The 17199-nt window shown below is 37.0% G+C and overlaps 1 protein-coding gene across 2 annotated transcripts in view; it reads left to right on the top strand.

Moving 5' to 3' along the window:
• The window catches only part of LOC124151950 (homeobox protein Hox-B7-B-like), a 45366-nt gene extending 30737 nt beyond the window's left edge, over positions 1–14629 (top strand). For both annotated transcript variants that reach the window (XM_046524661.2, XM_048382035.1), the window contains exon 3: positions 11693–14629. In XM_046524661.2, coding sequence (XP_046380617.1) covers positions 11693–12036 — 344 coding nt within the window. In that variant the 3' untranslated portion in view covers positions 12037–14629. The remainder of the gene's footprint in view (positions 1–11692) is intronic.
• Positions 14630–17199: the final 2570 nt, after the last annotated feature.

The raw sequence follows: 17199 nt of genomic DNA, 5'->3' as shown, positions 1-17199 counted from the left end.
ATCCTGTAATAATCATAAAACTCGTAAAAATAATGTCACACTGGTACTTGCTACAACAAACAGATGCCACAAGTTACAATGATTATACTGCCACTCGCTACAATAATCATATTGACACTTGCAACAATAAAATCACACTTACACTTGATAAAATAACTATACTGAAACGCGCTACAATAATCACACCGACACTTGCTACACTAAAGACACCGATATATCCTACTATAAGCATACCGTCACTTTTCACAATATTACACCGAGATAATCATACTAAAACTTCCTACAATAATCATACTGACTCTTGCTACAATAATGACACCGATACTCCCTACAATAATCATGCCACGTCAATACTCAAGCAATGGCACGTGCTACAATAATCCCATTTTGTCTTGATACAATAATCACACTGACACGCACAATAAGAATCATACTGGCACTTACTACAAAGATCATACTGGAAATCGCGACAATAATCATTCTGACACTTACAACAATAACCATACTGGCTCTTACTAAAACAAACATACTGGCACTTACTATTATAATCATACTGACACTCACTACAATAATCATACTGACACTCAATATAATAATCATACTGACCCTTACTACAATAATCATACTGACACTCACTACAACAAACATAATGACACTCACTACAAAAATCATACTGACACTCACTATTATAATCATACTGGCACTCACTACAATAATCACACTGACACTCACTTTAATAGTCATACTGACACTCCCCATAACAAACATACTGACACTCACTACAATTATCATACTGACACTCACTATAATAATCATACTGACACTCACTACAATAATCATACTTACACTCACTTTAATAGTCATACTGAGACTCACCATAATAAACATACTGCCTCTCACAATAATAATCATACTGAAACTCATTTTAATAATCATACTGGCACTCGCTATAATAAACATACTGACACTCACTACAATGATCATACTGACTCTCACTATACTAATCACACTGACACTTACTATAATAATCATACTGACACATACTACAACAAACATACTGACACTTACTACAATAATCATACTGATACTCACTATAATTATCATACTGACACTCCCTTTAATAATCATACTGTTACTCATTATAATAATCATACTGATACTCACTATTATAATCATACTGGCACTCACTACAATAATCATACTGACACTCACTATTATAATCATACTGGCACTCACTACAATAATCACACTGACACTCACTTTAATAGCCATACTGACACTCCCCATAACAAACATACTGACACTCACTACAATTATCATACTGACACTCACTATAATAATCATACTGACACTCACTACAATAAACATACTTACACTCACTTTAATAGCCATACTGAGACTCACCATAATAAGCATACTGCCTCTCACTATAATAATCATACTGACACCCACTTTAATAATCATACTGACACTCGCTATAATAAACATACTGACACTCACTACAATGGTCATACTGACTCTCACTATACTAATCATACTGACACTTACTATAATAATCATACTGACACATACTACAACAAACATACTGACACTTACAACAATAATCATACTGATACTCACTATAATTATCATACTGACACTCCCTATAATAATCATACTGTTACTCATTTTAATAATCATACTGATACTCACTATTATAGTCATACTGGCACTCACTACAATAATCATACTGACACTCACGTTAAAAGTCAGACTGACACCCACCATAAAAATCATACGGACACTCCCTAAAATAATCATACTGTTACTCACTATAATAATCATACTGATACTGACTATTATAATCATACTGTCACTCACTACAATAATCATACTGGCACTCACTACAATAATCATACTGACACTCACTTTAATAATCATTCTGATACTCACTATAATAATCATACTGACACTCACTATAAAAATCATACTGACACCCACTTTAATAATCATACTGACACTGACTACAATAATCACACTGACACTCACTATAATAATCATACTGGCTCTCGTGCTCCCCGAATCTGTCCCTAGCGGGCTTCGTACATGAAGCGACGCTACGTACTGTAACAACCAGAAAATCGATCGCATGTAAAACCTGAGAAGAAACAACCATGAATTTCGCAATGATTATTTTTAAAACTCACACGAGGAAAGTCGTTTAATACTCTTTAGAGATTATCCACGATGTCGGTAGGCTTGCTATCAAAATAAAAACTATCAAATTCTATATTTGTGAAACCAAACACAGACACTGTGCATGATATTGAACACCATCCTCTTTGAGAGGTACCGAATCAAATTGACCCTTGTTTATTAAAAGAATTAGTTGGAGACAAAATACCAGTACCCTGTAGGGCTAATGTAGCAAGAAAGGTTGCCTGTTTGGAAAACAGGAACGACCCTGCAGGGGGCCCAGTGGTGTTGTGGAAGATCGAAACGGTAATCGATAGATCGTGTTTGAATCCCGTAGACACTGTAAATTAGTGGTTTGGGAGTCGTTAATGATTGTATGATTTCTCAGATCGGTAAATAATGTACTGTCCTAATGCTGCAAAACACGAGAGGCATTTTGGTCTCTGGTCTTCCCTGTACAACTAAACGGGGATGTAAGCGATGTTACTGTTCTAATCGGGTTGAAATAGTGTAAAGAGAATATGAGGCTGCACGTACATGCAGCGTAGGGAATTGTAATTTGTGGGTATTGAACGAATGGGCGGCGCAATGACATGTGACATGCTGCAAAGGTCTGAAGCGCATATCGCTAGACACAGCTCATGGGTATGATCTGACCCGTGAAGATCCGGGGTAGAACAGGTCTTCAGCAACCCAGGCTTGCCGTAAAAGGCGGCTATGCTTGTCGTAAGAGGCGACTAACGGGATCGGGTGGTCAGGCTCGCTGACTTGGTTGATGCATGTCACCGATCCAAATTGCGTGGATCGATGCTCATTATGTCAATCACTGGATTGTCTGGTCCAGACTCGATTACGTACAGACCGCCGTCATATAGCTGGAATATTGTTAAACAACAAACAAACAAACAAACAAACAAACATGATCTGGTCTAATGATAGACAAGTGCACGTGGGCTGTAGAATATGCTTAGGGTGGAGATTTCAGGTTATACTAGAATCCCAGAGTTACATGCTTCGGGATTAATGAATGTAGGAATATAAAACATATATATCATGTGTCAATGTGCCTGGAATATGTAAAGGGGTTTGACTACTGACAGCATGCCTCATTGGTACTCATTGCACTGCAGGTGTTGAACAGATAGATTAGATACGCGAGCTGGAACAACAATGCATACTGCTCTCGCACATGACAGTTGCTATCTACCGCCCCCATGGTCTAGTGGTAGAGCGTCCGCACGGAGAGGGGAAGGTCCGGGGTTCGATCCCCGGCCGCGTTAAAAGATGGTACCCTGTCTGGCGCTCGGCATTAAGGGGCTAAAACAAGGACTGGTCGGCTCGGAGTATATATAGTCAGTATACTGTGTCTGAGTGGGGTATTCATGTTAAACTGCGGCATAGTATCTCAGTTGGTTAGCACTATAAATCGGTATCAGTCCGGACTAGTACAAACAGCCACACACACACACACACACACACACACACGTGCATGCACGTCGCTATATGAGTGCCATTATCTTGGACGAGACGTTCAACCCCATTTCACCTCATCTCACCAGTCGCTATTTGCGATCCTTGTGTTAATATATATGGAATATTTCGTTACAAACTTTAGGTAAATACTTGGATATTTATTATTATGAAATGAATAATGAGCAACCCTGATTTACACATTGGTCACCTTATGTTCACATGTCCCACGGTGGTCTATATATCGGTAACTGTTGTGGACAGAGGCCATCCATTATATCGCACTGACACGAACTGGGCTTTCCTACTCTGATCATCCCCTGACCATCCTCTGACCATTAGAGAAGCCTCGGACACCGGACACCGGTCAGTACTGACCACTGGGTTAATGTAGGACCATTAGCGGCTTATTAAAACCTTCTTAGCGGATTTAGTTTCATGGCCTTCTTCTTGTCTGAACATCTGGGGTGTCGGGAACTACTACAGCAAGAACAAGAACAAGAACAGGAACTTCGCATATATTGTAGAAGGATTACTTCACACAGCTGGGTTAAAATGACACAAAATATTTGAAATGGAAATGTTACACAGCATAACATTTCATCTTGTTTTCGACATGAAAATGAAGCATGCTCAATCGGAGCTTTAACTGTCATTGCATCAGGGCGTCACGTGATATTTTGGGAGTGTAAAAAATTGGAGAGTGATATTGAGTATGGTTTAACGCCTCTTTTAGCAATATTCCAGCAATATCACACCAAAATGGGCTTCACACATTGTACCCATGTCGGGAATCGAACCCAGGTCTTCGGCGTGACGAGCGAACGCTTTAACCACTAGGCTACCCGACCGCCCCGTAAAATAATTGAGGCTAGTGTGGTGTACAATGGGCATATTTAAATAAGGGACCAGATAATGGACGCGGATCTTGAAGTTAAGCTATCATACAACAACAAACAAACATTTAATTGTTTATACAAAGTGTGTGAGTGGTGGTGCTACCGGTGGTTCTACTGGTACCCTTTTCGCAAAGACCTGGTGTCAACACTGATTTTCAGTGATCTTTTCATAGAATTTGCACCACTATGTTGCCTTTTTCGCCCAATGGAATTTGTTTCGGCAGATAACCGAGACTGGCGTTGACGTTTTGTATTGACCTGACATTGATATAAATCGGTTGTTCTTGTACAGTGTGTCATACAGTAGCACCTACCAAATTCAGACCATATGGAATATCTTCTATCTATGCTAAGAGATTTGCGAAACCGATGTGTGGTACAGTAAACTACGGTTATAACGAACTCGAAGGGACCACTAACTTTAGTTTGATATAACCGTAGTTCGTTATAAGCGTATATACAGCATAACTATAGCAAATAGTCGGGACAAAAAAAATCAGTTCGTTATATCCGTCAGTTCGTTATAAGCGTGTTCGTTATAAACTTACTTTACTGTATAAGAATATATCTCTGTCCCCCATTATTTATACAGACATGACAACCTCCTTGAATGTAAAAGGTTGAAAAGGAGAAACTATCAAACTTCGATATCGGATGGATATTTTTAATATGTACTCATTTTCACGCCGCTCGATTCCCAGAGCGCGACATATGTCTTGGGGGGCGTCCCAAGACTTACGAGGTATTTACTTCACACAGACTCCCTCAATAATTCAACGAATGGGTGTGCTTTATCAAAGATCTTGATCCACCATCTTTGACGATGTTTTGTAAACAAATTTGTTTCACATATCGCAGAATGCATTCCCAGGGTGAAACCTTTCTCCACTTGTATAAACCCCACAACAGATGTTAGGATATTCCTAGGTCGGTATACGTCACACACACTAATGTCACCCAGCTTGGTAAGTGTAAGTCTAATGTCATCCAGCACGGCAAGTGTAAGTCTAAAACCACCCAACACGGCAACGGCAAGTGTAAGTCTAATGTCACCCAACACGTCAAGTGTAAATGTGTGTGTGTGTGTGTGTGTGTGTGTGTGTGTGTGTGTGTGTGTGTGTGTGTGTGTGTTTGTGTGAGGAATCTTATATCTCGAGTAACAAGGTCAGACGTGAACGGAATGTCATAATTACCATTCCTTGGGAGTCTTTTCCCACATTTAAGTGTCAACGATGCCAATGCTGTAATTAGCACAGAGCTGTGTATAAAAACAATATTTTTGCCAGAATCTATTGCAATTCCAGGAATCATAAACTGTTTATTCCCGGGTAACATCTTTCACACGCCATCATCGCAAGTATCTGGCTGCCCAACCTCGTGTGGTTTGAATGTCAGTTTAGTTATACTAACACTTACATTAAGCGGTGCAAAAATGTATCGCGTTTTGAACGTGGCACGCAAAGTGCCAAAATCACAATGGAACACGTCCAAATCTCATTCGACGAGCTGTTTACATGCGCAAGGCCGCGAGGTGGAGAGCCCGTCACGAATATCGCGGTGGGTGTTGATGCCGAAAATAACGAGACGTTTACTATGGAAAGACATATTTTATATCCCGTAACTGGTTCGGATGAAAAATGAAAGCCACCCTCGATCCGACACTCGCAGGTGATCAGGAAATATATAGACAGCGATTGTATCTTTAGCTCGAGGGAGCTACAGGCCCTGAAACAGAAATGGCTCGGGTTGGGATTTACAGCAACAAAATAGATTTTGACATGGGAGGGTCTTTTTTAGACTACCACAGCCCGATTCCGTGTAGCTGTTCCGCATTTTGAGTCGCAAGCGCGATGATAAGGCAAAACAGTTCCTGCGATTTGAAAATTGATCGTCCATTTAGCAGATTCTTCACTCAATGATAAGAGCCTAACGTACGTAAGTGAGAAAGACGCCAGAACGCTGCAACTAAGCACATCCATCTTCTTGTATCCGTGCTCCCCATCCTCCATTCCGAGTTATTTGAGACTAAATGCCTCACGTTCGACCCCCAAAATGGCCGCAAAATTTAGAGGGAGCAGTCATTGAGGTTTACACCCCACAGCGCTAAAAGAAAAATGGCTTTTGCGCTGAGACCACACGAGTCGTATTCATGTGATCATTTGGGAAACATTTTCAACATATTTGTCCCATAAACGTGGATCTTAGGTTTATAAAACTGGGAGTTACAAAGAATAGGGAACTTAGAGCTTAATTAGAACGTTTCAGTTGGCAAAAGGTTATTTATGGAGGTGTTGGAGGTCCGACGGTGAATGTTCAAGGGCTCTTTCACACTTTGGCTATGAATATAATTACATGAGGGATATACCGTCAAGTATATTTAACATTATTTAGAGTCAATATTGAAACTGTCGAATATATTAATAAAGCACCAGGGGTTAAATCCATCGCATTTGGGTAAGGGTATGAAAATGGTGGTGTGGATGAACAACCGGTCCTTGATATTTTAGAACTTAATTGAATTAGCCAGACTTACAACGACTCCCTACCACGACGAAATATGCTAGATACTTCACGTTACTAGAAAAGGTTGAATACTTCACGTTTAAAATTAAACGTGTTGCCAGAATTTTGTTACGGTGGTGAAAACAGGCAAAACTATCATTTATTTCAAGCAGTGTTATAAATTAGGTATCTGTTTTAAACGTGAATATGGAGTTGAGAGAACGTTTGTGTGGGGAAAATACGTTTTTTTGATATTTGTGTGAAATAAATATTCACGTTCACGTGTCATCTGTTCTAACGTCATATCTAGGTACACATAGGTTAATAGATTCTAGAATAATAAACATCCGCGTGAGTACTGTAACACATACAGTATTTCTATTGAAATATGATCTGATTAAAGCTATCAATTATGAAAGTCAGAAATATCAACATAAATACTAAACTACCATCAAGTAGGTTTTGTGGAGATTGCAGTTCATTTAATGTCATGTACAAATATTTCATACTCGCATGAAACTATGCTTTTTGCCAAAACAATCTTCCCACAGTGGCGATCATAATACGTACGTGTGACGTAACATTGAAGAGGTATATCGTTCATAAGCATCTTATATAAAGTGCGGGGCTAAAGATTATACACCCATGTTTGATGGTGAACGAACAAACAAGAAATGGTTATTCGATGGTGATATAGTGATACGGGTGTTATAGAGATGTATCGGACCTTAGGTTTGCCGTGTGCAATTGTTTTCAGTCTAGTAACATTTTGATAACGTTTAAATATGGTCAAATCCAGATTTTAAGAGTATACATTCTTTTGCCAGGCAGTACCTTGGCAGCACTGTTTGACTCGACATAAACTGTAAAGGGAAAAATGATACGCGTGAGTTCTCATGATACTAATTATTCGTACATCTATGAATACATCAGTTCATCTACACATTCCATTGACGGTAAATGTGATCCTGGGGTGGGGTCAATGGTCCACCTGTTGCGTAACGTAACAAATATGGCGGAAGGACCTTTTCGTTTTGGGCAGCAACGCCATACCCAAGTGCCACAGACCAACCACCCAGATTCCAGTCGTCCATAGTCGCTCCTCTGGTTCCCAACAAGTGAAGAATTCCATTGAGTTTAGGCAACTATATTTGAACTACCTGACACTTTAACAGGTCTGGCCTCCCGTTTGTCATTTTAAATCAATTAGTGAGCGAAGGTAGCGTCAAGGCATGAATATTCGATCCAAAAAATTAAATTAGTCACCTAGGTCGGACAACCTGTTCACAATGGCTGGTGGAGAGAATTTGTAGTTTATCATGTTATGTGAAACCATCCGCTGATCCTTAAAAACGCCGGGACGAAATGAAACAATTGAAAAACGCAGTTGTTAAAAAGGAATAAATCCTGACTAGAGACTTAATGAGTTACAAAAATACAACGGGGATTTTCCAAGCATTTGTGACTGATTGAATTGCCGTTGTTGACGAATCCAATAGGAAAACCTGGCTTTGCGGATAAGATTTACGCTTGCGAGAGATTTAGAATCTGGTCAGGTTTGGGAATGGAATGGCGGTTCTATCACTTTCTCTTTTATAATGCAAATACTGGTTGGATTGAGACACAAAAAACTATAAACCTCCCTTTCCTTCGCGACTTGGGAGTTCGTGGAATAAATTTGAATCGTCCATTAATCCAGATCTTTCGAAGGAAGTCTTGATGTAACAGCCACAAATTATTTCCCCCTTTTCTATCAAGGTTAAAATCGCGGAAACTATCCTCCATTGATAAAAAGTCTCTGATGTTTAAAAGCACCCTAAGAAGAATTTATTAGTTTCCACTTAAGGGATTTTAATAAGTTCCATTGACGGAATTTAGCTTTCTCTGAACCGTTAATTTAAAATCCTCTTCATAAATAACCCAGAGCAACAATTACAACTTTACTGAGATTTTCATACTTTATATCAAAGGTATAGCGTGTGGTTTTATCTAAAGAATCGTTAATCTGAAGATGAAAATATATACAAACTTCGGCTATAACGTATATGTATATGTGTATATAAACCGAGAATGGGTATAATGTTAATATACCGATATCTGTGACATCTAGGGAATATCTACCTAGTTAAGAGAAATCAGTGATCTCGTGTTCGGGTGGATATCCTTTTGTTTTAAAAATATATATTTTATGAATGAGTATTGTACATAATTATATACCAAGACATAATTATTATATTTTACATTAAGTAATAATGATTCTAAAGATATAGTGCATACCGACTAGTGAATCCTTATGTTCATTTAATGAAAATACTGACATAAACATTTAAACATCCACCGTCGGTGTAGAATACCAGAATATATATATATATATATATATATATATATATATATATATATATATATATATATATATATCATTTCATTTACGGGACGATATAGCTCAAAACATGTTCTTCACTTCCCTTTTGCTTTGGACTTGCATGTGATATCTGATTTGATGCATGAGAAATCATTGCTGGCTTTACGTGTCACCCTAGCAACAAAAACCTAAGGCACGTGCATATCCATGGGACATTTTCCCTACATTTGACCTTAACACAGTTCAATCCAGTTGTCATTAAACATAGAGAACGATTCATTCGCTCTTGGTTTTAGTATCATACATGCGTGAATACGTTAGACTAAAGTGTGTCAGGAAACAATTATCCCTGTGATAATACTCGCCACAAAATATAAAACAAGAGAGTCAGATTTCTATACACAAGATTAATAGGATTCCAGGAACGATGTATAAAGTTTCACGGCCGATTTTGAATTGCATTACGAGTTCTGATTGGTTATGGTGATAGTGCATCATGGGAATTCGGTGTTAGCTGTACGTATATGTGCGAGCGTCACCATATTCGCTCGGTTTTATTTCTGTTTTGTGGCAGAAAGAAAAGGAAAGCTACATGTTTCACATTTAATTGTAATGGGTAAACTGACGAGGATAATTTTCATTCGGAACGAAATATCCTCTTGGCGCGACTGTCAATTCACGATGCAGTAAGAAAGCAAAGTGTATTTTTATGTCCTTTGCGAAACGAAAAGGCGACGAGTTTTATATCACCTCAGAAGCAATTCATTCTGCTATTACCACGCTTGTTCCCAGAGAAATTCCCGTAGCTTAAAAAGGACAACATACCCCTTTTAGTTTTACTTTAAAGAGCGCAAATGGACAGTAAAAAGACAGTTTGGCATCGAGTAAACTACATATATAAATCAGAATCTTCTATACAGTAAATTCACTCGAGATATACTGTTACGTTTCCATTATGTAAATGATGAATCGAACAGATTATGGTAAAATGTCCATATCATTTTCACACGAAAGATAAGAAATCGGTCTAGCTTTTGAAAAAGTAGCTTCCAATATAATTCGAGGACGGACGCATTATGGAAAGGTGCTAAATTTCATTTAATAATATATAAATGTGGACGTATTTATATTTAAGTATGGGTGCACATTCATCAGATAACCACAAGGCATGCACCTAATTAATTCAAGCAATGGCTTTTGGAATTTTGTCCTGATATAAAGCCGTCATGTGTTCTTATCGATGGTAGGGAAAATCACATAGAAACTGATACGTATGAAATTCAAAATATTAAATATTTATATAAATATCTGGCAAGCTGAATGTGACATTTTGAATTTTGTATGATCACTCTTTTTTCGATAGCTTATCGTTCGAAACGAAATCACAGACAGGGTTATAGTAGTAAAATTAAGTATCACCCGAACGTGTTTGTAAAATGATATATTATTTAAATCCAGGGTTTGTTTGATAAGCGACTCAGCGGTCTTCGCTTTATCGTGTCAATTAATTTTCAAAAGCGTCATAAATTCACCTCGATGTACAGATATACTACATGTGATTACTTATTCATAAAATTGATTTACTTTTTTAGGTAAATTATTTGCTGATATGTTAAAAGAAAAAGAATATGTCCATCCATGTTTTGTTTATCGAGACAAATTTGATGATAAATCTGTATTTCGTTTCATACAAAAATGTGATATGAAAGAACATTCTAATCTATATTGTGTTGTTAGGAGATAGGTAACGGATAACGTATTCGTGATTAATATATTAGGTTTCAGAAATATCGAAATGAAGATTCTTGTCAGTCTAATCAGGGCGGTGGTCACATTTAGAAAGTTAATTATTTAAAACGTTGTTTAAAACAAACCTGATTTACTTTCTGTTAAATAAAACATGATACAGAAAATATAGCATATACTTTATAAGTGTCAGATGAATAAGGTATCAGATGAAAATGTGAACTGATGAAATTATTAGATGCGTACATAAACAAAATGGTACAAAATATGACAGATAAAAACACATACACTGAAATATATTCTATATAGCACAATAAATAATACGGAAAATCCGCAATTGGGTCTTTTCAAAACAATTACTTCACACCATGCACGTAATATTGTTTATATTCAAGATGGATTTGTTTCATTTAAAGCTTCCAACATGATTTTATGAAGGATCAATGCATGACAAATATCGATTTATTTGCATGTTGTAGTTAGATTTCGTTCACGATGTCAAGTCCACGTCGTATTTACATTTCGTTTATTGTTGCAGGTCCCAACTCTAACCAAAGACGCAGAGGGAGACAAACATACACGAGGTTCCAAACCCTAGAGCTTGAGAAAGAATTTAAATTCAACAGATATCTCACCCGAAGACGTCGAATAGAGCTCTCCCATATGTTGTGTTTAACAGAAAGGCAGATTAAAATATGGTTTCAGAATCGGCGAATGAAAGAAAAGAAAGAGTTACAGGCAATTAAAGAACTGAACGAACAAAGTAGGGTTCATGAAAAAAATAAATCAGAGGAAGCAGCTCCAACGAAATCTACAAGCTCATCTTCATCTTGTGCACAAAATTCGAATCAATCACATTCTCCCGAAAATTCAGAAAGTTGAAATCATTTATTTCCTTCGATGTTTTTGTTGAACTATCGGGGGCCGCCGGAAGTGGCGATACCTCCACTACCTCCGCTAATGAATTGTGGGTAAAACCTAAATGAATGACACAATGTTTGTGAACAATATCGTCTGTTCATTATGTTTAAAACTGAAGTGAACAATTGACAACCAAGAACTAAACACACCACTCAACCGAGTCCGGCGACCATGTTGTATCCACGACGAAGCAACTTTACATGTCGTCTGTTCAAACATTGCATCTTCTGCAACGGCGCATTTCACGCTCTTCTTAACGAAAACGACATCATCAACAACAGCACCAAGTACTGAGCCGTTATAACCTGATTAAAGTACGACAACGCCATTACTATCGATAACATTTCTGTGTAACTGGCTACGACGTCAAGTCAACGCAGCATTATTAAATCGACACATGTCGTGCTGGTCGTCCCATGGAAAGTTGTATCTCCAAAGGAACATGAACTTCTGGTATTGCCCTTTCACGTCGGAGCAGATCGGAGGACGAGCAGATATGATGACAGACACTGTCTTAAAAACAACCGTGATCGTGAACATTGTCGTCTGCTACAATACCGCAGTGAATGCATTGTCAGACGAGTTTTAACTGTCGTCTGCTGCCTTCAGTTTTTGGCGGTAAAGCTTGTCATTTTGAACGTGATGTGTGTGTATTGCGCAAAACAATCATCACAATGAACTTGTATTTGAAATGGCAGGACCCAGATCTGTATGGCAAGAAGGTGTTTTCTCAAGAGCCAAAGCCGCTTCATGTTTCATGTCTCATCCACGTTTGTAGAAAATCCGCCATTTTGTGTCGACGCCATCTTGAATATTAGGTCGTGTTCAGGGACTCACGTTTCACCACGTTTTATTTTTGTTCTTTACATATGTTAGCTTATTCTAATTTTTGTTTCGTATTTTTGTCATATTGTGATTATTGATGTTCACGAACTCTCGCGAGAGTGCTCACCTATAACGAGAATCCATGAGACTTCACGGTCTCGTGACCTTGACTTTGGTCATAGGGTATTTATGTGTGAAGGAAAACAACTTCACGCGAGCCCAGAAACTTACATAAGTTGACGAGAATACAATATTAGCTTCATAGTTACCCAGTGATTCACAACCCCATCGTTTATCGATCTCTCGTTATTTTTGCCTCTTTGAATGAGATCTAACCGGCGGTTAGGAAACATACCCTCTACATGCGAGAATCGGCCACATGATTATAGTATTTTGACGAGGAATACATGTCTATGTTGACTGTCTTAACGAGAAAGGATCACTCAATAGATTATTGACTATTGTGTTAACACATGCTAGTTTTATTCACGATTGTGTTACATATGATAAGGCTTCATAGACTTATTGTGATCTGACGAGAAAAACTACAAGACATCGGATTATCCGAACAACTGATTATAGACAATGCTGATATGATACAAAATAATTCATTAGTAGATAGTACACATGATTTCTAAAAAATCTCCATATTTATTATTAGCGATTTACAATCTCTAAATGCACAAATTACAGAATATTATGAAAGTGTATACGTCTGTAGTCCACGTTCAGAATATATGTATACAAGGCTCCAAATTAAAGTAAAAACCCACACAATTGGTATTCAAATCAAATTACGATAACACATTAACGATAATGAACAATTGATAGTGAATCAAATCTCTCACAAGAGCTACATATCAAAACGCAATTTTCAGAAGTAGTGTATTCACATTACAAAAATCAAAATCCAACTTGTTATTCCTGTATGTGTTTGCGTAAATGCTAAAAATTATAATGAGTAATATATATGTATATATAGGTTTCCTGTCACGAGCGCTGCTTAATACTTCAATTAAGCCATGTCGTTACTTTTGACCGCTAAACAATAGAACATCATCACAGGAGCATGTTCTGAATTCAAAATCTCTTTGTTCAAAACAGTTATCGTTTATCAAAAAATACACCTGCCTGTTTATACATAATCAGAGTTAATCCTTTATCTGCGATTGTCAAAGCATCTGTTTTCAGAAATGTGGTCTCATTGTGATAATGCACATTGACTGTCTCGGTAGTCAACACATGTGAAAACGGTATTAAAGTGATAATTATTTATAGTTTAATAATCTCACAGGAACGTTCGCAACTAATTCATAACTCGTCCGAAATACAAAATAACATGACCAATAACACAAAATAGCAACACTTACATTTAACGAAATCAAATAGTGAAGAACTTGGATCCGGATTATTCCAGGTAGGCATAACGTAGTATACACTACATGAAATAATAGGTTTTATTCGATATGAAGCGTACAGAGAAAAAACAAGAGGAACGATTTTATCGAAATTATGAGATTTATAGAAAAGAGTAGTTTTTATCGTCATATTCTCTGGTTGTACCAGCGTCACCTATAGTTGTTATGACTGTTCTGTGTTTTCTTTTCATTTACGAGATATGAATATAAACTATTCTGTAAGATTGTAAAGATCTATATTGCAGCCTGAATGTAACGAGAAACATGTTGATATAGATTTTTGTTTGATATTAAATGTCTTATCAAATATACGTACACACTTGTTGTTTTTTATATACCGGTTATATATTGGAACATTCGTTTTCCTTTGTACAAAATGCATAATAAAACAGTCCGTTTTGTCACGATGTCGAAAATCGTAATATTGTAAGTAAGTTATAGTTTTACTATATATATTCCTCTAGTGGTTGCTTAGTTATGCAAGTCTGTGCACTTTTCTTGAACATTTAAGGTTTCGTTGATGGAACATGTATTCACCTTATTATCAAAAGGTCCGATAACATTTCTTTGGCGACTTTTAAACATAAACAACACATATATTGAAATTGATTGAACATTTACAATAGATGAAATTATTAGGGACAGTAAAATTCAACAATGCAGTATTAGATATTTATGATGAACACTGGCGGCTGTCAAAGAACATAGAACAGTTATTTAACAGTTGTTCGACTTTTTGTGTACTAGTAATTCCCTAAAAGTTGTTGTTGGTCAAATTTGAGTGGAGAAATACATGCATGTCGGGATAACTGATCACCAGCCAACATCAGTGTCAACGACGCGAACTCAAGGTGCGGTACTCAAAGATTATTGATTTTCACTCCCAATATTAAGTATATTATTATTCCAAATGAATATCGTATATATTAATGTTATGAAATAATGCCGGTGCGACGTTAAATTTTAACTCATTCACTAATGTTACGAATTATACATGTAGGAAGGTTTATAAAGAAAAATGCACGAAAGTACGCGCGCACTCACGAACACGCCGATTGTATCTTAACACTATAAGACTTACTAGAATTACATGCAAACAAAACAAACAGTGGGAAATGGAAATGCACATTATTATTTAACTTTAATTTCTATTTAATAACTGTATGATCCTCTGATTTCTAACAAAACCTAAATTGACAGATATCGTTTACATGGCTTATTTTAAAAAAAATGCACTCACAATCTCTGTCGACTTGTGAAAACTCGATTGTCCAAAACATACGTCATCGTTTTTATGTGGCAGCAACATATGAAAAGTGATCTCAGTGGATCAATATAATATGCTGTTTCAAATACAGAGTACGATTTAAGAGTTTTAGAAATGCCAAGTGGATTGAGGAACTATGATACGGTAACATGACAAGGTACCTTCGCCACAATTACAAGAATTATTACCTATATTTTGTTATTAATATATATCGTGCATATTTTTTGTTTCAGTTACGCGAAACGATTTCTATTCCAATATTCATGAGCAATTGCTAACTGACTAACTGGCAATAATTATACTTATACATGAGGGCAGAAACTAAGTTGAGTTGTGAGATGTACACTGCTCGGCAAAAGAAGTAGACATTCTGACACTGGATTGACCAAAAAATTACAAACGTAACTATACTTAAACCAGTCGCCGAAACACTGCAAAGTTGAGGTTCAATCCACAACTATGATACACGCTTTAAACACTTCACCATCGAATGACCATTTCTTCTTTGTTTCATATTTAGCCGCCATCAAATATGGAAGTTTACCTTCTTTGTCCTGGCAGTTAATTGTTGACTTGGCTCAGGATTTATTCGTTTTCAATATTTATTGAAAACTAATTACTATTTATCTAATTTCAGTCAAATTATATTCAGTACATTTTCATTTCTCCCTGTGAAATCCTTTTGTTTGCAATAAGAAATATTTATTAATGCATATACTTTACTACATATACATTTTGTCCCTTTCAAACGAAAGTAGAGTGCAACTTTTAATGGTTTTTTTCTCTGACGAAACCTAACAGAACCTTGTACTTTACAAGAAAATGCGCGATAGGCAAAGACAAGGTTGTTGCTTGCCTAAGTTATGTCCGTACGGACGAAAATGGACATCGCTATTTTTATGTCATACCACGTGACAGTTTTGAGTCGCCACATACGCTGTACAAGGCGATCTTACTTGGACAAATCTCGTTCATACAGACAATCTTGTCAAGAAAATATTACGTCGGCCGTCACTTGTAGCCTGAAGCGACGTTTGACGTTGAACACACTTTTAGCCCATGGAAAGACCTGCCCCTACCCCAATGTGCGTGCATAGATGACTGTGGAAAGGACATGGTCTAGGCAGTTCGTAGACACCAATGTTTAGTCTGGCGCCACTCTGATTAATAGCAATGTCCACTTGTCATCATTTTCTGACGACATGACCATGGCGATTAACTACTCGGCAGCTTATTGGCTAATATTTGCTCAAGTTACACATTTGGAATCTTTACGATTTGGTGTCCGAAAATACCGCTTTATATATGCATATGTATGAAATTGTTGGGAATGTTGGTGATAATAAGAGAAAAGAACAAACGACTAAGAAACAATGGTTTTATTTTTTCATTATATTGTTGTAATATTGAAACATATATTCGTAGCAAGTATAACACAACATTTAGTTTCATTTAAACTTTTTTCTTTTCCTCTTTGCGTAATCCATGACTTTTTAATGTTAAACTAACACGGGGAACATTACAAAGGCAGCGATCTCGTTGTTGAAGAATTAAAAGTAATTGTATACACAGATGGTGAATACATGTTTTAGGTGGAGTGATATACATGTATTT

Source organism: Haliotis rufescens, unplaced genomic scaffold (genome assembly GCF_023055435.1).
Source record: "Haliotis rufescens isolate VD_foot unplaced genomic scaffold, xgHalRufe1.0.p SCAF_4, whole genome shotgun sequence".
Lineage (NCBI taxonomy): Eukaryota > Metazoa > Mollusca > Gastropoda > Lepetellida > Haliotidae > Haliotis > Haliotis rufescens.
Note: the sequence above shows the minus strand (reverse complement) of the source record. Positions and strands in the feature narration are given on the sequence as shown.